This window comes from Scomber japonicus, chromosome 2 (assembly GCF_027409825.1).
Source record: "Scomber japonicus isolate fScoJap1 chromosome 2, fScoJap1.pri, whole genome shotgun sequence".
NCBI classification, from domain to species: Eukaryota; Metazoa; Chordata; class Actinopteri; order Scombriformes; family Scombridae; genus Scomber; species Scomber japonicus.
The window spans coordinates 9,877,100-9,899,307 of NC_070579.1; the positions used below are offsets into that span (position 1 = coordinate 9,877,100).

At 41.4% G+C, this 22,208-nt stretch overlaps 1 protein-coding gene across 2 annotated transcripts in view; it reads left to right on the forward strand.

Moving 5' to 3' along the window:
• The window catches only part of tab1 (TGF-beta activated kinase 1/MAP3K7 binding protein 1), a 34,560-nt gene extending 12,583 nt beyond the window's left edge, over positions 1-21,977 (forward strand). Inside the window, exons 6-11 of one of the 2 annotated variants that reach the window (XM_053334549.1) lie at positions 2,301-2,417; positions 7,746-7,857; positions 12,707-12,851; positions 14,034-14,247; positions 17,091-17,244; positions 21,358-21,977. In XM_053334549.1, coding sequence (XP_053190524.1) covers positions 2,301-2,417; positions 7,746-7,857; positions 12,707-12,851; positions 14,034-14,247; positions 17,091-17,244; positions 21,358-21,583 — 968 coding nt within the window. In that variant the 3' untranslated portion in view covers positions 21,584-21,977. The remainder of the gene's footprint in view (positions 1-2,300; positions 2,418-7,745; positions 7,858-12,706; positions 12,852-14,033; positions 14,248-17,090; positions 17,245-21,357) is intronic. The other variant, XM_053334556.1, reaches the window with a different exon arrangement.
• The last annotated feature ends 231 nt before the right edge of the window (positions 21,978-22,208 follow it).

A 22,208-nucleotide genomic window follows, 5' to 3' on the forward strand; every position in this document is an offset into this window, starting at 1 on the left:
TAAGTGTTCTCTGAAAAGCACTTCCAGCTGTGTGTTGATGTGAAATCTATTTGACAGTGAAGGTTGTATGACCCATAATTTGATATGCTGGGAGTGTGTGGGGGGGATTCAAGGGTATATATGGAGATACAATGAGCCTGGCTGCAGATGTGAAGCAATAAGAGCTTTTTATTTTTGAACATAAAAACATGAAAGAAGAAATGGACGTAACATCCGTGACGTCACCCATTGGTTTGTGGACTGCTGAATAGCCAATAGTTTCGAATCTAGGCAGCGCCATCTTGAAAATTTCAGTGCATGCTGGGAAAAATAAAAACACTGATTATACTTATAAGGTCATGAGGCGGGGCCATGGGCGGAGCGGGGAGGTTGCTATGGTTGCGAGGGCTGGATCTCGAGGACATTGGTCAATCAACCTGTCAATCAGGACGTAGCCACGCCCTAATGCATACCCTGATTTATCGTCAAATATAAAATCAGGGAGGCCAAAATGTCCCAAATGAACATCATACTGCATTGAAGAAGGCTTTAAACTAGCGATTGAGACCATAAACACATTTTGAAAACGTTTACTGAGGTTAGAAATCAAGTGAGAAGTTGGTGAATTCTCCATTGACTTGTATAGAGACGGTCGCCCCCTGGTGGCCTTTTGATAGAATGCAGTTCTAAGTTACTCCCACATTGGCCTCATTTCAGAGGACCAGAACTCCCCACCTGGATTATTCTCACCAAGCTCATCAAGTTGGTAAAGTTGGTGTCCTGTTATAACTCTGTGATGTGCCTCGAGCTCAGTGACCCAAAAATGTTTTTAAAAAAAAAGTGAATTATTCATTCATTAATCCATGGCCAGTTTATGTGTCAGCTCGTGACTTCATAGCAGTGATTAATATTTAGCCCTTTTGTAAAAGCACTACAGTATCTTAAGTGATTCATCAGTGGAGGTTTTGGGTCTGTGAGTCACCTCAGCGAGCGAGATTAGTGCATCACTGTCACTGAATCATGAATGTGTGGAAAAAAATCTGAAGGCGAAATGTCTCATGGATATAAATATCTGACACAGAAGAAGAAGAAGAAGAAGAAGAAGAATTCAAGATATTTTATCATTTAAATATCAAGAACAGTTTTAAATGTGTAATGTGGTCGAGTTCATTCACCACAATGAAATATAACCTAAAAACATACTTACATTTTAATTCCAGCTATTCCTTCACCCTGGGTGTTGCTGTTCTGATAACTGATCAATACTGCACCATAATTTTAGTTCATTACTTTACGATTAGTGATGTCACGATGTCAGATTTTAGTGGCACAATTATTATGAGAGTCCTGATTTTACGAAGGAAACACTGAGCATTTTTTAACCTTCCTGTCATTGTCCCGGGTCAAATGGACCCCGTCTGTTTTGACTGTTCCTTCCTTCCTTCCTTCTGTCCTTCTTTCCTTCTGTCCTTCCTTCCTTCCTTCCTTCCCTCCTTCCCTCCTTCTTTCCTTCCTTCCTTCTTTCCCTTCCTTCCTACATTCCTTCTGCCCTTCTTTCCATCCCTCGTTCTTTCCTTCCTTCTTTCCTTCCCTCCTTCCTTCCTTCCTTCCTTCCCTCCTTCCCTCCCTCCTTCCCTCCTTCCCTCCTCCCTTCCCTCCTTACTTCCTTCCTCCCTCCTACCTTCCCTCCCTCCCTCCTTTCCTTCCTTCTTCCTCCCTTCCTTCCTACTTTCCTTCCTTCTTTCTCCGTTCCTTTCTTCCTACCTTCCTCCTTCCTTCCTTTCCTTCCTTCTTTCTCCCTTCCTTCCTCCTTTCCTTCCTTCTTTTTCCCTTCCTTCCTCCTTACCTCTCTCCTTTCCTTCGACAACAGGAGGGTTAAATTGAATGTTACGCACACTTTCTTTTGGTTCTGCAAATAAAAAATAAAAGACTTCAAGTCTAGTTTATAAAAATAGAAAGTGAATATTAATATAGCCAAATAATCATCAGTCCATAATTACTTATTTTTAAGTAGACAAACGTTAGGCTATAGTTTAAAAACGAACTATAATTGTCTATAACCTATAACCTCTATAATCTATAATCACTTCCCTCTGCCATTTTCAGCTTTGTGACTCACCGGATAAGCTGAATATGTGACACACTGAGCAGATAGTATGACCACACGCTCACACACACAGGATGCGACTCACAGGAGATACCCTAATTCATAAAACTCGTACTGTGACATTTATAATCGGGGTCAATAGTTAAACTGATTAATCCTGACTTCTTTATTCACAATCCTGTGTTGTTAAATGCTCTTGTGTTTGATATTTCAGGTACCAACCGAGCACTGCTGTGCAAGTCCAGCAGCGACGGCCAGAACCAGGTTCTCCAGATCGGGCGACCGCACAGTACTGATAACGAGGAAGAGCTGCAGAGACTGGCTGCACTGGGTGAGATGAACAGATAGACAGACACGTAGAAAGACGACAAACTGACCTACAGATACATAAATAAGACTATCTGATCAGAGCTGGCTCGGTCCACTGTTCAAATTAAAATGTATTTTATGTATGATGTAATAACCGTTTTGTTTATAGTGCATTTTGAGGTAGAGTTAAATGACAGAACATTAATTACCAACTATTTTGATAATCGATTAACCCTCCTGTTGTCCTCGAGTCAAAGAAGGAAGGGAGGGAGGGAGGGAGGGAGGAAGGAAAGGAAGGACAGGAGGGAGGAAAGGAAAGGAAGGAAGGAAGGAAGGAAGGAAGGAAGGAAGGAGGGAGAAAGGAAAGGACAGGAAGGAAGGAAGGAGGGACGGAGGGAGGGAGAAAGGAAATGGGGAAGGAAGGAAAGAAGGAAGGGGAGGAAGGAAAGAAGAAAGGAAAGGAGGGAGGGAGGGAGAAAGGAAAAGAGGAAGGAAGGGAAGAAGGTAGGGGGGAGGAAAGAAAGAGTGAAGGAAGGAAGAAAGGGGGATGGAGGAAGGAAAGAAGGAAGGGAGGAAAGACAGAAGGAACAGTCAAACCCGGGAGGACGACAGGAAGGTTAATCAACTAATTTTATTTTGAAAATCTTTCCTGGTTTCTTTAGTCCTCTCTGATAGTAAACAGAATATCTTTGTGTTGTAGGGTTGGGACGGTTACTTTAAAATCATATTCCAATACATACTTACTAGTTACCTGTTAAACAATGTAGTCAGTAAATAAAGTAATGTAACTTAGTTACTTCCCATTACTTTAGGATTATTAATTGGCTACTTTCTATTAAATGAAACCATCTAATTGACAAAGAGCAGCACTAATTCCCTCACACAGTTGGGGTGGAGATGTTAATGTGTTGAGAGAGTTGGTGTTAATTAAGGGTGAAATCTTCAGTCAGACTCTGAGCTACTTAAAATCATTTCAGCTACTTCAAAATAAAAATGTCCTGACAGCTCAGACGGAGCTCAGGGTTCATCTATAAATTCTGCTATATTATAAACAATCCCACATATGAACCTGAGTCTGTAGATTTACAGCAGAACATTCATTTCTGTAACATCTGGATCCATCTGGTGTTCATTCAATTACAACTTTTCTCAGTTTGGAGACTCACCTTTTGTTCCAGCTGCTGTGACTCACAGTCAGCTGTAGATTAGCACGACGTCTTTAGTGGGTAGAAATGAAACGGAGCAGGTTGCGGTGTGTAAATACTGCGCAATTCACGGTGTGTAATGTTCTCAAGAAATCCTCTGATGAAACTCTGTTTAGCCCGCTGGCTGTGTCCACAGTACATGGTGTTAGGGGTGTGACGATACACTCAGCTCACGAGACGAGACAAGACGAGACACGATATTGGGTTCACGAGATCGAGACGAGATTTTAACAATAAGAAAAGTTAAATGAGGAAATAAATGACTTTTTTTTACTTGAAATTCACAAATTGGAAATTGAATTGAAAGGTTTAAACTAGGGCTGTCAAATGATTATTTTTTTTAATCGAGATTAATCGCACAATTTCCATAGTTAATCACGATTAATTGCGTTTTGAATTGCATGTTTAAAATCCTGTTATTGACTGGGAATCTATCACGGCTCTGCTGCGACTCCCACACTCCAAAATGGTCCTTTGGTGGAGCTGAGGCTCGCTTGGCTGCACCTGGGTGTTTAGCGTGGAGGTGCTAACTCAAAATCCTCTGATGAAACTCTGTTAAGCTGTGTGAAGTCCACAGTACATGGTTAGTATATAATATGTTGTAATCCTGCTAAATAATCCACATTTTTCAGATTATGTCTTTTTTTCTGTAACTGTACCCTGATTACGTAACGCTGCTACATGTATCCTGTTACTCTCCAAACCTGCTTCAGAGATCACAGAGAGTCTAGGTTTTAATGTCTGTGCGTTCTAGTTTGCACAGCCCTTTTCTCATTTTGGAGACGCACTTATTGTTTCAGGTGCTGTATGAAGCTGCAGCCAGCTGTGACATACGTCTGCATGTTGCTCAAAGCTACAGATTAACGCAGATAAGGTAGAAATAAAACGGGTGCAAATACTCCGCAATTCACGGTGCTGGAACATTCTCAGGTAAAATCTCTGATGAAACAGCACCTGACCCGCTGGCTGTGTGAAGTCTGAGTCCAAATTTTCTTTGACTCATTCAGTACTGAAAGTGTTGACCAGTGACCCACTATCAGGTCAACATGTTACACACACACACACACACACACACACACACACAGTCATATCAGTGGAGAGCAGTAATGAGCGCTACAAGCTGTCATCAAGCTGTTATCAACTGGAGCTCTCTTTAAACTACGAGTCTTTGGGAGTGACTCAGGGCGTAACAAACATACCTGCCAACTTTTAAATTGAATGCGTGTGTGAAGAGTGTGTACATGCGTCATGCGGTATCATCCTCTACTCAGACCATCGTGGATCAAAGAGATAATGTTCCCTCTCGCTTTTGCTCTGCTCACGTCTGGAACTTTTACAGAGCATGGTAGCATAAAGTCTTTATTGTAAAATGTGTTTTAAAATTGTAATCCTACAAAATCAGAGGTGTCAAACTCATTTTCATTCAAGGGCCACATACAGCCCAATTTGATCTCATGTGGGCCGGACCACTAAAATACAGGGAAGGCAGGAAGGAAGGAAGGAAGGAAGGACAGGAAAGGAAGGAAGGAAGGAAACAAAGAAGGAAGGAAGGAGGGAGGGAAGGAAGGAAAGAAAGAAAGATGGAAGGAAGGAGGGAAAGAGGAGAAGACAGGAAAGGAAGGAAGGAAGGAGTGAAAGAAAGATAGAAGGAAGGAAGGAAGGAGTGAAAGAAAGATAGAAGGAAGGAAGGAGTGAAAGAAAGATAGAAGGAAGGAAGGAAGGAGTGTAAGAGATGAAAGGAAGGAAAGATGAAAGAAAGAAAAAAAGAAAGGACAGATGGAAGGAAGTAAGGGTGGATGGAAAGATGGACGGAAAAGAAGACAGGAAGGAAAGCGGGCCGGATTGGACTCCTCGGCGGGCCGATTCTGGCCCGGGGGCCGCATGTTTGACACCCCTGTACTAAATAATCCTCATTTTTACTAAACATACCTTTTTTTCTGTACCTGTAGCAGAATACAGTTACCTCTTTATTGTATCCTAACTACATAATGCCGCTACATGTATCCCGTTACTCCTTAATCCTGGTTGTAGACTAATGATCGGTATAAAACAAGACATTTAAGGTTACATCTTTGAGCTTTGGGAAACATTATTATAACATTTCTCACCGTTTTCTGACAGACTGATCAATGATGAAAATAATGATTAGCTGCAGCCCCACTTCCTGAACTAACTTTTCACTTTTATTTTATTTAGAGCTCAGATTGAAAATGTAATGATTGAATACATTTGGCATTTTGAGTTTTGTGTTGAATTGAGTAGTAGTAGGTTGCCATCCCCATTTCAGCTAATATTTTGTGTAACCATAACAACCCTGTGTCCCCTCCTCTACCTCACTGACTGCACTGATATGGGATGCTTGGGTGGGGGGGTTTCTGGGCATGAAGAAGAAACAGCAAGTTCTACTTTAATAATCTATTTTAATTGTCTTTCATTTTAATTTATTTTCAAAAGTTTCAAAAAGGCTTTTGAAAGCTATTTGGATTACTATCTGGATTCCCCCCCCCCCGATTTTTGTCACAGTTTTTAACTTTAATAAAATAATCAAGTAATCATAATCATAATAAACATTACTTAGAGCGTACTTCTCAAAATCAAAGTTACAAAGTGCTTCAAAAATACACAAATCATAAAATAACTGGGTTTATAAAAGAGAACAAATAGAAACAATTTGATGAGTAAAAAGTGTTTTGATGGAGAGAAAAAGAAAGAACAGACAAACCATTTTTAAAGGAGATGAGAGCAATTCAAGGAAAAAACTCAAATTAAAGCAAGAAAGGCAAGAAAATGATGAAATGAAGGCAGGAAATGAAATATCTTGGTCGTATTGGTGTTGAAATGTATCAGATGAGAACAGTGACATCATTATATTTACACACACACGTTTCCTTTATATTACATATCTGTATACAGCTGTTAGTGGAAGAGTAGCTGTCATAAAAACACACTTGGAGCGATATATTCATGGCGGACGGCCGAGCTAATAGTCAGAGAACGAGGGAACGAGGGTCATGAATGCAGCAGGAGATACATAAATACATTTATTATGATTTAACTAAAGGTGCAGTCTGAATAGAAAAGGTACATTTGCTGCGTTTCACATCACAGTACTAGATGAGAAGGCATAGCTCTCTCTCTCTCTCTCTCTTTTTCTCTCTCTCTCCTCTCTGTCTCTCTCCGTCTGTCTCTCTCTCCGTCTGTCTGTCTCTCTCTCTCTCTCTCTCTCTCTCTTTCTCTCTCTCCTCTCTGTCTCTCTCCTTCTGTCTCTCTCTCCGTCTGTCTGTCTCTCTCTCTCTCTCTCTCTCTCTCTCTCTTTCTCTCTCTTTCTCTCCCTCCTCTTCCTCTCGCTCTCTCTCTCTCTCCTCCTCCTCTCGCTCTCTCTCTCTCTCTCCCTCTGTCTCTCTCTCTGTTTCTCTCTTTTTCTCTCTCTCTCTCTGTTTCTCTTTCTATCTCTCTCTCTCTCTCTGTTTCTCTTTCTATCTCTCTCTCTCTCTCTCTGTTTCTCTTTCTATCTCTCTCTCTCTCTCTGTCTCTCTCTCTTCCTCCTCTCTCTCTCTCTCCCTCCTCCTCCTCTCGCTCTCTCTCTCCCTCCTCCTCCTCTCACTCTCTCTCTCTCTCTCTCTCCCTCCTCCTCCTCTCACTCTCTCTCTCCCTCCTCCTCCTCTCACTCTCTCTCTCTCCTCCTCCTCTCGCTCTCTCTCTCTCTCCCTCACTCTCTCTCTCTCTCTCTCGCTCGCTCGCTCTCTCTCTCTCTCCTCCTCCTCCTCTCGCTCTCTCTCTCTCTCTCCTCCTCCTCCTCCTCTCGCTCTCTTGCCAGTCGAGAGTCACATAATTATTCTGTTGTTCAAGCCCTTCTCTGAATGACTTTAAATGAAATGGCTGTCTTTTCATTAACCCAGCTGAAGGTGACCTCTCCCCTCATATTTTCAAAATGCACATCCTCTCCTCCCCTTCCTCCTCCTCTACAACCCCCCACCCCCCCACATCCCCCCTCATACAAAACCTCTCGCTCATAATATACCCATCTTCAAAGTCATCTCCTCACTTTCTGCCCCTCCCTCTTATGTCTCTCTAATGTTCTTCTCCTCCATTTTTATTTGCTTTATATATATTATGTATTTATTTATTATATTTTTATCTTCCAGGAGTGGATTCGGCTCGTATAAGGCAGGCGGGGCAGATCGCTGGCCAGAACAGCACCAGGAGGCTCGGAGACTACAGGGTTAAACTCAACTATAATGAAATGGACCTGCTCAGGTGAATACACACAAACATAACAGATAGTGGCAGCGGTGAAGTATTGAAATGTTTTTCATTGGAAGAGGAACAGTGTTGTTTCCTTTATTATCTACTTTGGTAGATTATCTAGAGTTAAACATAGATATCTAACGCTCTCCTCTCTCTGAAATGGTTGTAATATGCTTTTAGTAAACAGAATGTCAGCAAGCCAGCAGGAGGAGGAGAATTGCCCCTTCTGTTTTTGACTGTTCCTCCCTTCCTCCTTTCCTTCCTTCTTTGTTCCTCCCTTCTTTCCTTCCTTCCTTCCTCTCCTACCTCCCTTCCTCCTTTCCTTCTTTTCCTTCCTTCCTTCCTTCCTTCTGTCTGTCCTTCCTCCATCCCTCCTTCTCTCTTTCTTCCCTTCCTTCTTTCCTTCCTCTCTCTTTCCTCACTTCCTTCCTCCCTCCCCCCTTCTTCCTTCCTTCCCTCCTCCCTTCCTCCCTCCCGTCCTCCCTCCTTTCCTTCCTTCCTTATTCCTCCCTTCTTTCCTTCCTTCCTTCCTCTCCTACCTCCCTTCCTCCTTTCCTTCTTTCCTTCCTTCCTTCCTTCCTCCCATCTGTCCTTCCTCCATCCCTCCTTCTCTCTTTCGTCCCTTCCTTCTTTCCTTCCTCTCTCTTTCCTCACTTCCTTCCTCCCTCCCCCCTTCTTCCTTCCTTCCCTCCTCCCTTCCTCCCTTCCTTCCTCCCTCCTTTCCTTCCTTCCTTATTCATCCCTTCTTTCCTTCCTTCCTTTCTCTTCTTCCTCCCTTCCTTCATTCCGTCCGTCTGTCCTTCCTCCATCCCTCCTTCTCTCTTTCTTCCCTTCCTTCTTTCCTTCCTCTCTCTTTCCTCACTTCCTTCCTCCCTCCCCCTTCTACCTTCCCTCCTCCCTTCCTTCCTTCCTTATTCCTCCCTTCTTTCCTTCCTTCCCTTCTCTCCCACCTCCCTTCCTCCTGTCCTTCTCTCCTTCCTTCCTTCCATCTGTCCTTCCTCCATTCCTCCTTCTCTCTTTCTTCCCTTCCTTCTTTCCTTCCTCTCTCTTTCCTCACTTCCTTCCTCCCTCCCCCCTTTTTCCTTCCTTCCCTCCTCCCTTCCTCCCTTCCTCCCTTCCTTCCTTCCTTCCTTCCTTACTCCTCCCTTCTTTCCTTCCTTCTTTTCTCCTTCCTTTCCTTCCTCTCCTACCTCCCTTCCTTCTTTCCTTTCCTTTCCTCCCTTCCTTCCTCCCTCCTTTCCTTTCCTTTCCCTTCCTCCCTTCCTCCCTTTCTACTTTCCTTCCTTCTTCCTCCCTTCTTTCCTTCCTTGACACAAGGACAACAGGAGGGTTAATGTAGAATTATAAAACTTTATTGCATTGTCCGTTTCTCCTCGTTGCTTAACATTAAACAAAGGTAGCAAGACAAAGCCACAGTGAATCAGCAATAACAAATAACACTGTTCATATTCTGACTCGTAATTAGTCTCTACACCAATTTACATTCATTAATTCCCCCATCGGTCATTCATAAATGTTTGATTAATCTTATGTTTAAAAAAAATACATTCACAATCATTATAGAATATGATGAATACAACTTTTTTTAAATTTGTAAATAAACACAGGTTAAACTTGTTAATTTGCATATATAAAAATGTTTATCAGCTTCACAAAAATAAGGAAAGGCAGTTTTATTTATATAGCGCATTTCATACACAATGGTAACTCAATGTGCTTTACATAAAACAGAAAAAATAAAACCCAATAATAGTAAACACATGGAAACATTAAAACATACCCCCCCCCACACACACACTAATAATAAAAACAAAGTACAGAAAAATAGAAAGAGAGAAATAAAATCCTAGAATAGAGCATTAAATATAAGATTGTAGCATAAAATAATGATTTGCTTTAAAATCAATAAAATCAATAAAAACAATGATGCCTTTTATTTCCATTTTCTATACTGTGGGTCACATTAGGAAAAGTCCGGCTTAAATAAATGTGTATGTGGTTGTTTTTACAGCTCTAAAGTATAAAAAGTTGGTCAGATTTGACCCCGAACAGTATATAAGGGTGATGAATTGAATCAATAAGCTTGAATAATGTCAATACATCAATCAGATATTAGATAAAGTTATAGATCCTCTTCAGGCATCTTTTAAGAGATATAAAAATACACTGCTTTGAATTCAAATTTGTCTAATATGCTTTTTCCACTAAGTCAAGTTACATAGTTAAACTCCTTAAATGACCCCTTCCTTCTATTTTTTATGACATAAGCTTAATGCATACGATGTCTCCTACTTCACTATAGATCTGTTTTTAAGTGTGTGTGTAGTGAAGGTTTCGGGTTTCCACATCAGCCTCAGCCTTCAGCTCAGATTTACGAGAAACTTTCCACCTTCGACAGATGAAAGTTAAAACAGCCTTCAAGTGTCAAAGTCTGCATATAAATCATTCTGCACAGTGAAGCTCAAACATCCGACTGAAGTCACATTTTAGGAAAAGCCATTTCAGACCGGAGCGGGACTTTTTTTTTGGAGAAATGTGTCTCGCTTGGATCTGTGACATCTAAAGAAACATAAAGTCACAGTAAAAAAGAAAAGAAGAAAAGTTGTGTTAATTGTTTCTTTTATTTCTTGCCACGATCATTTTGAGTGTTCCCTCTCTTACCTCTCTGTGTCAAAGATTAAAATGTTTTTGATGACTCATCTTGAACTAAACTAGATAATTATATCTTAAGTCGTCTAAATCTCCACATTTCTCTACAGCTTCACGCCCACTCTGAGAGATCCAATCACACGTCAAGGATTTTATTTAAATCCCTTTGACAACTAAATCCTGCAGACATATTATACTGCATGTCACTGAGATATCCATTATAATGTTGAAGTTAACACTCCTGTTGTCCTCAAGTCAAGGAGGGATGGAAGGGAGGAAGGATGGAGGAAGGAAGGAAAGAAGGACAGAGTAAAGAAGGAAGGGAGGAAGGAAAGGAAGGTGGAAGGAAGGGAGGAAAGGAAAGAAGGAAGGAAGAAGGTAAGGAAGGGAGGAAGGAAAGGAAGGAAGGAAGCACGGAAGAAAGGAGGAAGGAAGGAAAGAAGGAAGGGAGGAAGGAAAGGAAGGAAGGAAGGAAGCCAAAGGAAATAGGGAAGGAAGGACAGAGGAAAGAAGAAAGGAGGAAAGGAAGGAAGGAAAGAAGGAGGGAGGGAGGGAGGAATGATGGACAGAAGGAAGGAAGAAAGGGGGATAGAGAAAGGAAGGAAGGGAGGAAAGAAGGAACAGTAAAAAACAGACAGGGTCAATTTGCCTTTAAACGAACATCCATTATGTAGCCTTGGTTGCTAAGGTTGTTGCTAAGGTTTTCCATGTGTTGTTTTTGCGAAAATCCTTTATTTCAGTTCATATTTCAGCTCAAACATGTACATATGTGTTTGAGAAGTTGACATTTTGACTAAAAAAAGAGAAAAAGAAGTGAACTTTTATTCCTGTTGTTTAATAGTTTGTTTACGTAGCCTTCCCAGCGGCCTGAAGCTTTAGGAGGCTAACCAATCAGAACAGAGCAGGCTCTTAAAGAGACAGGAGCTAAAACGGCCTGTTTCAGACAGAGGCTGAACTGAGGAGCTGCATAAAAACCCAGAATAAGATAAAAATGTTTTTGTTTTTTTTTAACTGAATCATGCAGAGTGACTCAAGTGGAGTCACAGAATAAAAATATAGAGCTGAAAATGAATAAACTACTTCCTCTTTTAACCCTCCTGTCCTTAGTCCTTGAGTCAAGGAGGAAAGGAGGGAGGAAGAAGGAAGGAAGAAGGGAGGAAGGAGGGAGGGAGGAAGGAGGGAGGGAGGAAGGAAAGAAGAAAGTAGGGAGGAAAGAATGAGAGAAGGAGGGAAGGAAGGAAAGGAGAGGAGGAAGGAAGGAAGGAAGGCAGGAAAGGAGGAAGGAAGGAGGGAGGGAGGAAAGAAAGAAAGAGAGAAGGAGGGAAGGAAGGAAAGAAGAAGGAAGGAGGGAGGAAAGAAAGAGAGGGAAGGAAAGGAGGAAAGAAAGAGAGAAGGAGGGAAGGAGGAAGGAAGGAAGGAAGGAAGCAGGAAGGAAAGGAGGGAGGAAAGGAGGGAGGGAGAGAGGAAAGAGAGAAGGAGGAAGGAAGGTAAGAATGAAGGGAGGGAGGAAGGAAAGAAGGAAAGGAAGGAGGGAGGAAAGAAAGAAGGAACGACACGAGGGTTAAAGTAGATCCCTCTTTTTTTAACTGAGTGTGTTTATACTCAGCGGTACTTGGCTCGCTCTGTCTCCATATTGTGGTCGTTATTATCAGATCTGACTCCGTTCCAGCCCTCTCTCTCTCTGACCACAGCTAAGCCTTTCGAAATACCCTAATCCGTACCCCCCCACCACCCACCCACCCACCCAACCCCCTCCACCCCCCATCTCTCTCTCACACTTCTCATTTCCTGTTCCTGTCTGCAGTCCAGGTCAAGCTAATCAGGCTCAGATATCTTATGAGTCATTCCAATTATGATCCTCAATAAAGCATACAGAAGATTCTTTATAGGATTTCCTCTTTAGTGCCGTTAGAATAAAAAGAGAGTGCAGGAAATGTGATGTGGAGAGAGTATATAGACAGAAGTGAGATGAATTAAAGGTTTATTATGTTTAGGTCAGGTGCACTCATGTCTCAGTTTCTCTTTCCAAACTGTCTCTCTGCTAACTTTGACCTTTTACTCCTTCCTTTTTTTTATATATGTAAATGTCTCTCTCCTCTCCTCTTCTTCTGTTCAACTCCTCTTCACTCTTTTATTCATCTATTCACGTATCATCTTATCATCTTATCATCTTATCATTCTCCCGTCCTCCTCCTCCTCCGCCTTTCAGCACGGCCAAGTCGAAGCCAGTCATCGCAGAGCCGGAGATTCACGGCAGTCAGTCTTTGGACAACGTGACGGGCTTCTTGTTGCTGATGTCAGAGGGCCTCATCAATGCACTCGAGTCCGCCCACGGCCCCGAACAGGCCAATCAGGTCAGTAAAAAGTTCATCCTGGCAAGTTCTTCACCCCTCAGCCACTTTTCCTTTTCTTTTAACTTCTATCTAGTGCTATATTTTTGTTATGATATGAATTTTTAATGTACCGCCATACTGATGTATTTCATCACACAACGTTGGGAACGCTGTGCACAAGACACTGTTTCAGGAGGGACCCTTTTCTGTGTTGCGTTTCTTGCTGCTCAACAAATAATAGAAGATGTGAGCCTACCGAGCGAGTTACCATGATGATAGTTCACGCATCACATCCTGGTTTTTAATAATTAGTCAGTAAACTCAGCATCGTCTGACGCAGGCTGGAAACTCTAACTAACGAAGCTGCGGTGGCTTCCTGTCTAAACTTTCAAAATAAAACCTTTGTTATTGTGCTCTTCTTATTATTATCATTAACAAACAAAGTTGGGGCTGTAAATTATGGAAGATTCCCGGGAGAAAAGACAAAACGGGAGGGCTGCGGGAGATGAGTCTAAAATGCGGGAGAAACCGGGAGAAACGGGAATGTTGGCAGCTCTGATATTACTAATATTCACTCATCATGACAGTAAACTAGTCCATCCTAAGTCAATCTACTGCAGTAGAGTAGTAGTTCCTCTCTCAACTAGTAGAAGATGTTGTGAACAGCTGATTATGCATGAAAAGAAATACCGTCATATACCGTGAAACTTCTTTTATTTTGAAAAATACCATCATATACCGTGAAACCGCTTTTATTTTGAAAAATACCATCATATACTGTGAAACCGCTTTTATTTTGAAAAATACCATCATATACCGTGAAACCGCTTTTATTTTGAAAAATACCATCATATACTGTGAAAGCGCTTTTATTTTGAAAAATACCGTGATATACATTTTTGGTCATACCGCCCAGTACTACTTCTATCTGGCAGATTCATGGGGCGTATCTGTTCTTCTCTTTACTCAGCTTTTCACATGACTCTACATAAGTCTGTGTCATGTATTGTCACTTCTTGTTGTCCAGGAGCATTTTAATTTTCACATTTCAAGTTTATTTTATTTATAAAGCACTTTAAAAAAAAGCAAACAGACCATTTTAACACAAGCATAAAACAGATAACAAGAAAAATCAGATAACAAGTAAAACACATTAAACACATTCCCACTCCTACTTTCTCTCACTCATTCTCTCCATCGTAGGAAATCGTTGCCATGGTAGCAGCAGAGCTGGCTCAGCAGACCAGCCTGGAGGCGGTGGCTCAGTCGGTGGTGGAGCGCATCAAACGGCTGCACCACGATGCTTTCGTGTCCGGCCGTCAGAGGGCAGCGCTCTGTTCCCGGCACGAGGACATGACCCTGCTCATCCGCACGCTCAACTACCCCCTGGTCGACGGAGCGCTGACCCCCACTCAGGGTAGGAAGGGGGGGCATTTTGGGTTTGTCGGGGGGGGGGGGTTTGATGGGGAAATGCTCAGGACGCTGGCCTCATTAAGGCTAATGTTAGAAAACCTTAAGGATGAAAGACTAAAAGCTAAAGATAAACTCATCCTAACAAGTACTGTGTGTGATATGTCAACACTAAATATGTATTCATCTGCAGCTGGAAATAGTTCCTTTTTAAAAAATGCACTTTTTCCTCCTATTTAAAAACTACAACGATCAGCTGTTTTAGGATATTACTGAGTCCGTTTTAATATGAAGATTTATACTTTATTTATGTATTTGAGAGATTTCCATGTTCAGTAGGATTGAGTGAGATTAGAGCTGAGAACCACAGACAGGGCAGTGAAGTCAGGAAGTATTAAGAAACACTAGAAATGTATGAACAGCTTTATCCAACTTACTTTATGACTTCTAGAAAACTTTTTTATCTTATTTTTTATACCTTTCATGTCTGTAGTATATTTCTTTATGTCTGTATTTTACTATAGTTTGTTGTTTTTTTTTATTGATTGTTATCATGAAGCACTTTCTGATGTCTGCTGTTGAAAGGCTCTACAGTATCTACATAAACAAACTCCTATTAACATTTAAAATATCCATATCAGATACTTTTAACAGACCAGTGTGTAAGATTTGGGGTTATCTACTGGCAGAAATTGACTTGAAAGAAAGTTTTTAATTATATAATCACCTAAAAAATAAGAAGAATCTTTGTTTTTGTTACCTTAGAATTAACTTTTATATCTACATAAGGAGTGAGTCCTCTTCCATGGAGCCCATCATGGCGCCCCAAAATGTTTCTAAAGCCTGACCAATACTATATTTGGGAGTAAAAAAAAAAAATCAATACATTGGCTGATAACATTATATGTACAGAATATATAGATAAACACACTTTTCTTTGTAATAAAGGTATGATATTTTGATATTTTACAATTTAACAATAAACCTTATTGTAGTGTACTGCAGATGTGTTTAAAAGAGACCTTAAAACTTATCTCTTTACTAAAGCATTTTGCTAAGTGTCTTTTAAATGTTCTCTTTTAACCTTTTCTTTTTATTTATTCTTTTTAGTTTATTTTTATTTATTTATTTTATCGCACTTTGAGATTGTTGAAATGTAGAGTGCAATACAAATTAAATTTATTATTATTATTATTATTATTATTATTATAAAATGACATCAATGCACTGAAACAGTAAAACCTCTCTGGGAATTTAATAATTAAAATTAGCTATGAATTTTAAAAAAACATGCGTATATTAAACTAAAAGGGTCAAATATACATAAAATGCTGCCTGTATAACTTTAAAAGATACAAAAATATATATTGGATAACATCCACTGATACCGATATATCTGTGATAGGTGAATGTTAGCGGATAGTATCAGCTGACTGTTATATTAGTCGAGCTCTAGTTCTACGGTAGCCCAGAATGGACAAAACAAACACTGTGCACATGACTTTTGCGGCCACCGTACGCTTGGAATAATAAATCACAGGTATATAATATGAGGAGTTTATGCATATTTTACATTTATATAATTGCAGATGATTTACACAGAGAGATTGTTTGTGGTATCTAGTATTTTATTTTATTTTATTCCTTACCTTGGAAGGGGAGTGTGAGGTGTATTAAGATGTTTACAGTCTGGACCAGGGGTGTCAAACATGCGGCCCGTGGGCCAGAACCGGCCCGCCGAGAGGTCCAATACGGCCAAGCTTCCTTCTTCCTCTTTTCCTTCCTTCCTTCCTTCCTGTGTTCTTTTCCTTCCTTCTTTCCTTCCATCTGTCCTTGCTCCCTTCCTTCCTTCCTTGCTTCCTTCCTTCCTTCATGTCTTCTCTTCTCTTCCTTCCATCTGTCCTTGCTTCCTTCCATCTGTCCTTGCTCCCTTCCTTCCTTCCTTCCTTCTTGTCTTCTCTTCTCTTCCTTCCATCTGTCCTTCCTCCCTTTCTTCCTTCCTTCCAGCTTTCCTTCTTGTATTCTTTTCCTTCTCCTCCCTCTGTTCCTTCCTTCCTTCCTTCCTTGTCTTCTCTTCTCTTCCTTCCATCTGTCCTTCCTTTCTTCCTTCCTTCCTTCTCTTCTCTTCCTTCCATCTGTCCTTCCTCCCTTTCTTCCTTCCTTTCTTCCTTCCTTCCTGTATTCTCTTCCTTCTCCTCCCTCTTTTCCTTCCTTCCTTCCTTCCTTCCTTCCTACTTGTCTTCTCTTCTCTTCCTTCCATCTGTCCTTCCTTCCTTCCTTCCGTCCTTCCTTCCTTCCTTCCTTCCTTCCTGAATGAAGATGAGTTTGACATCCCTGATCTAGACTCTCACTGCTAGATGCCATTAAATCCTCCACACTGGTCCTATGTGCAGATCTGGATTCAACGTAGTCCTCCGCCTAAAAAACAACAGCGAAGAGCTCCACACACACACAACCACCGCTTGTAATACTAGCTTTATCCACATCTGAGCAGCAGATCCAGGGATAGAGAAATGAAAGATGTTGATGGGCGTAGCCGAGAATACCACACGGAGCCAAAATAACAAAGTCGAGGCACAAAAAAAACAAAAAAAAAACCCAAAACAATTTATTCAAGGTTCCCAAGGTACCCATTTATGTTGAAACTGCAAACTAGCTCCACAGTTATTGTTTTTTCTAGATAATACCACTTGCGAAATGTACAAAAGAACAAGATTGCTCTGCCACATACTTTTTCATTTCGGCTCGAATAAACAAGCTTTTGTTTGTTTTACTGTGGGTTTTTTTTTTTTTTTTTTTTAAACCTTCACATGTCCTATTATCTTCTCTTCTTTCTCCTCTTTCTCTCAGGCGGTCGTATCTACCCGGTGTCAGTCCCTTACTCCAACAGCCAGAGCACCAGTAAAACCAGTGTGACCCTCTCCCTGGTCATGCCTTCCCAAAGTACCCTCACCAACGGGACGAACACCGCCTCCACTCTAGAGGAAGGCACTCCGACGCCAGGGTAAGTCTGGTTAGCCTATTTGCTCTCGTCTAGCTCTCCCTTTTTATCTCTTTCCTCTCTCTGTGTATTCTCTGAACGAGGCTGATTTGGTTTTTTCACTCCCTCGTGTTCCACTTCCTGCTGCGAACGTCGTGGATAAGCTTTTTCCCCCCTCCCATGTCCCCACTTCTGTAGTATGTAAGCTTCATTCTGACTCCCCTACTGCTAAGTTTATTTTGGGTGTATTTTAGATAAGCACTATATTCAACTTCCCCTTTTTCTATATTTATTTTGGGTAAGCTGGATTTTCACTCCCCTGTGTCCCCCTCCGTTTCTATGCTTATTTATGTGTAAGCGTGGTTTTCACTACCCCGCGGTGTGTCCTGTGTGTATCGCCATGGTGCCCTTCACAGTCTTGAGAGGGGAACACTGATCCAAGTACGGCTGGAAAAGCAATTTTAATACCTTACTTTTCATTTACTATATAGCACATGCATCGACATCTAATTAAATCAGGAACGACTTAGGGGTCATTTATAATGTGATTTCAGTGTTCAGAGACAAATGACACTGGAATATGTTAAAGCTCTACATAGGAACGCCCACGAGATGCAATATGGGTCAAAATCCGTACTGTGTAATGTCAAAATAATAACTATGAAACTAGTGCTGGGCGGTATGACCAAAAATTGATATATCACTGTATTTTTCAAAATAAAAGTGGTTTCACGGTACATGACAGTATTTTTCAAAATAAAAGCGGTTTCACAGTATTTTTCAAAATAAAAGTGGTTTCACGGTATATGACGGTATTTTTTTTTCATGCATAATCAGCTGTTCACAACATCTTCTACTAGTTGAGAGAGGAACTACTAATCTACTGAAGCAGATTGACTTAGGACGGACTATTTTACTGTCATGATGAGTGAATATTAGGAATATCAGAGCTGCCAACATTCCCGTTCTTCCCATATTTTAGACTCATCTCCCTCGGCTCTCCCGTTTTGTCTTTTCTCCCGGGAATCTCCCGTAATTTACAGCCCCAACTTTGTTTGTTAATGATAATAAGAAGAGCACATTAACAAAGGTTTTATTTTGAAAAGCTTAGACAGGAAGCCACTGCAGCTCCGTTACACACAGCGAAATGTTTTAACTGTAAATAAAAGTGCAGAGTTTCCAGCCTGCGTCAGACGATGCTGAGTTTACTGACTAATTATTAAAAAAACCAGGATGTGATGCGTGAACTATCGTCATGGTAACTTGCTCAGTAGGCAAACATCTTCTGCTGTTTGTTGAGCAGCAAGAAGCGCAACACTGAAAAGGGTCCCGTCTGAAACAGTGTCGCGCGGCGCAGTGTTCCTAACATTGTGTGATGAAATTCATATCATAACGAAAATATACAGCTGTATTCAGTGTGAACCGGTATACCGCCCAGAACTATATGAAACCAGAAAAAATACCGTCATATACCGTGAAACCGCTTTTATTTTGAAAAATACCGTGATATACATTTTTGGTCATACCGCCCAGCACTATGATCTCTTAAGTAGGCTTGGGGAGGATTTATAGATGAACCCTGAGCTCCGTCTGAGCCGTCAGGACATTTTTATTTTGAAGTAGCTGAAATGATTTTAAGTAGCTCAGAGTCTGACTGAAGATTTCACCCTTAATTAACACCAACTCTCTGAACACATTAACATCTCCACCCGAACACAGTGAGGGAATTAGTGCTGCTCTTTGTCAATTAGATAGTTTAATTTTATAGAAAGTGAACAATTTTGCACCAAATGTTTGTTCCTCTTGCAGTAATCCTAAAGTAGTTACATTACTTTAATATTATGGTACTTGGATTACGTTACAGACTACATTTTTTAACAGGGATACAGTTTTTTCCCCCTTATTTTTTATTAATTTTAAGATTAATACACAGAAACAAGATCAAAACAAGAAGAATAAATAAATAAATAATAATAATAATAAAATAAAATAAATAAAAATAATAATAATTAAAAAATAAGTAAAGAAAGAAAGGGAGGAAGGACAGATGGAAGGTCGGAAAGGCAGAAGGAAGAAAGGAAAAGAAGACAGGAAGGAAAGTGGGCCGGATTGGACCTCTTGGCGGGCCGGTTCTGGCCCACGGGCCGCATGTTTGACACCCCTGGTTTAGGTGATTCATTGATTAGCTGATAGGATGAAAAATAATCAACATTTTAAAGTTACTCTTCCTGTCTGCTTTTATCCTCTTAATCATAGTGTCATATATGACACTAAATTAAACATCTTTTAGGTTCGGGCTGTTATTCAGTAGAAATCAGTGTAGCCTCTAAGAAACTGCAAATCCCATTTTTCCCCGTGTTGTTTTAATATTTCACTGACAAAATGAATAATTGATCAATTGAGGGAAATAATCAGCGAATTAATCGTCTATGAATACAATCATTAGTCGCAGCCCTAATTAAGAAAGACTCCTTCAACTGAATGAGAATGAAGACAAGTTGAAAGCGACACATATATTTCAATAGTTTTTGTCAGGATTGGTTCATTTATCTACAAATTCAACTTTATTCTATCATAATAATTTGAAAAATGCACATAAGATTAATTCATTCATAGTAATTCATAGTCAATTTTAGCTTGTGAGAAATTAACAACAGTAAAAAATTGGGTGTGAAGGTTAATTAGAGCTCAGTCTGGTTGCCGTGGTGATGATGGGGGCAAACAAGCCTCCCATCAAAGTGCCATCAGGAATAATAGATATTCTTAGTCACAGATTGAAACTGGTGCCTTAAAGGCGTCCGCGGCTATAATAAACAAACATCTTTCATGCTTCATTCTCGTCAAACAAGGCGTGAATTTTTTGACATCATGTCGTCATTGGCAACATCATCAGCATCCTCGGAGCTTGTAGTCAAGATGGGTCACGAGGCTGAAACTACCTTGAGTGTGATATGAGTCAATATTAATGTCTAGAACTTCGTCCACACAGGATGCTTCTCTATCTTCTTCTTCTTCTTCTTCTTCTTCTTCTTCTTCTTCTTCTTCTTCTTCTTCTTCTTCTCCTCCTACTTCTTCTTCTTCTTCTTCTCCTCCTCCTACTTCTTCCTCTCCTCTTCCTTCTTCTTCTTCCTCTCCTCCTTCTTCTTCCTCTCTTTCTTCTTCCTCTCCTTCTTCCTCTTCCTCTTCGTCTTCGTCTTCTTCTCCTCCTTCTTCTTCCTCTCCTTCTTCTTCTTCCTCTCCTCCTACTTCTTCTTCTTCTCCTCCTATTTCTTCTTCTTCTTCTTCTTTTTCTCCTCCTACTTCTTCTTCTTCTTCTTCCTCTACTCCTACTTCTTCTTCTTCTCCTCCTCCTACTTCTTCCTCTCCTCTTCCTCCTTCTTCTTCCTCTCCTTCTTCTTCCTCTCCTTCTTCCTCTTCCTCTTCGTCTTCGTCTTCTTCTCCTCCTTCTTCTTCCTCTCCTCCTTCTTCTTCATCCTCTCCTCCTACTTCTTCTTCTTCTTCTTCTTCTTCGTCCTCTCCTCCTCCTCCTTCTTCTTCTTCATCTCCTTCTTCTTCTTCTTCTTCTTCTTCTTCTTCTTCTTCTTCTTCTTCTTTTATTACCTGCACTTCCACTCTCATCTGTCTGTCACTCACTCTCTGACTCACGGTGTATATATTTCTCTTCCTCATGGGTCCCGCCTTGCCAATATCCATCCTGTGTCCTACACTTTGTCCTTCTGCCTCTCCTTTTTTTTCTCCCTCCTTTAGCACGTTTCACCCAGCTACCTGCCAAACGTCCGTCGACATCCTACAGCCCATAATTGAACTCCCTTTTTCCCCTCCCCTCCCTCTCCCCCCTCTTCCCCCTCTGCCTCTCTCCACCTCCCTCTTCTCTCTCTCCACCACCCCCGCTCCTCCCCGTCCCCTCCCTCTCTCCACCTCTCTCTTTTGTCTCTCCTCCCACGACACGGACCCCTTCCTCTACTACGACGCCCCCTGTTCTTCCTCCTATATTCCCACCCTCGTACCCATCTCCTCCTCCTCCTCTTTTCCCACCCTCGTACCTATCTCCTCCTCCTCCTCTTTTTCCACTCTCCCCACCCTACCACCTATCCCCCCCTCCTCCTCCTCCTCTTTTTACTCCTCCACTCTCCCCAGCAGCCAGAGCCCCACAGCGACCCTCCAGTCCACCAACACTCAGACGCAGAGCTCCAGCTCCAGCTCGGGAGACGGCAGCCTGTTCCGCCAGAGGGGCAGCCAGGCGGCTCAGCCTGACGAGACGGGCAGGGTCCCACCATACGTGGACTTCAGTCAGTTCTACCGACTGTGGGGGACCGACCACAGCGACAGCCAGAGCACCCAAGGAGGGCTGGGACCCCAGTGAAGGGAGGAAGAGGAGGGTGCCAGTCGGACCAGCTTTTCTTGTTAAAATGAGGCACTATGGATTGTGAAGGGACAGTTTGGATGAATAAAAGAACGCTGTTAGTGTATCATAGCTAAAAATAGGTGACCTAAAGGTGCATGGGGACGCATCGAGGACTGGAGGTGGGGGTGGGGGGCGGGGTTCAAGGTCTTGCTATCAAAGAGCTCATGATGTATTGGGTTAGAGAATAATCCCTTACAGAGATGTGAGTAAGAGTGAAAGTGGTGCCACCAACGCTGCACACTAAGAGATGACCTCACCTCTTCTGTAATAGAGGCGGGTCATGATTGTGAATATATGTAATCCAGATTGTAGCCACTTTTGCCAGATGTAAAAAAAAAAAAAAAAGGAAAAACCTAAAAAAAAAGGAAAAACCTGTATCTGCACACATGACTCTCACAGACCTTCAGGGTTCGTGGAGTCAATAGAGAGAGAAATGCATAAGGCCTTAAAAGTTTTTGAATATGAATGGATGAGCTTGTAAGTACTTTTTTATTTGTAATGAAATTATATCACCCAATGTAATCATTAGACTCCGACTCCTCTTCATCCCAACACGCCTGATCACTATTGACTATGCTATAGA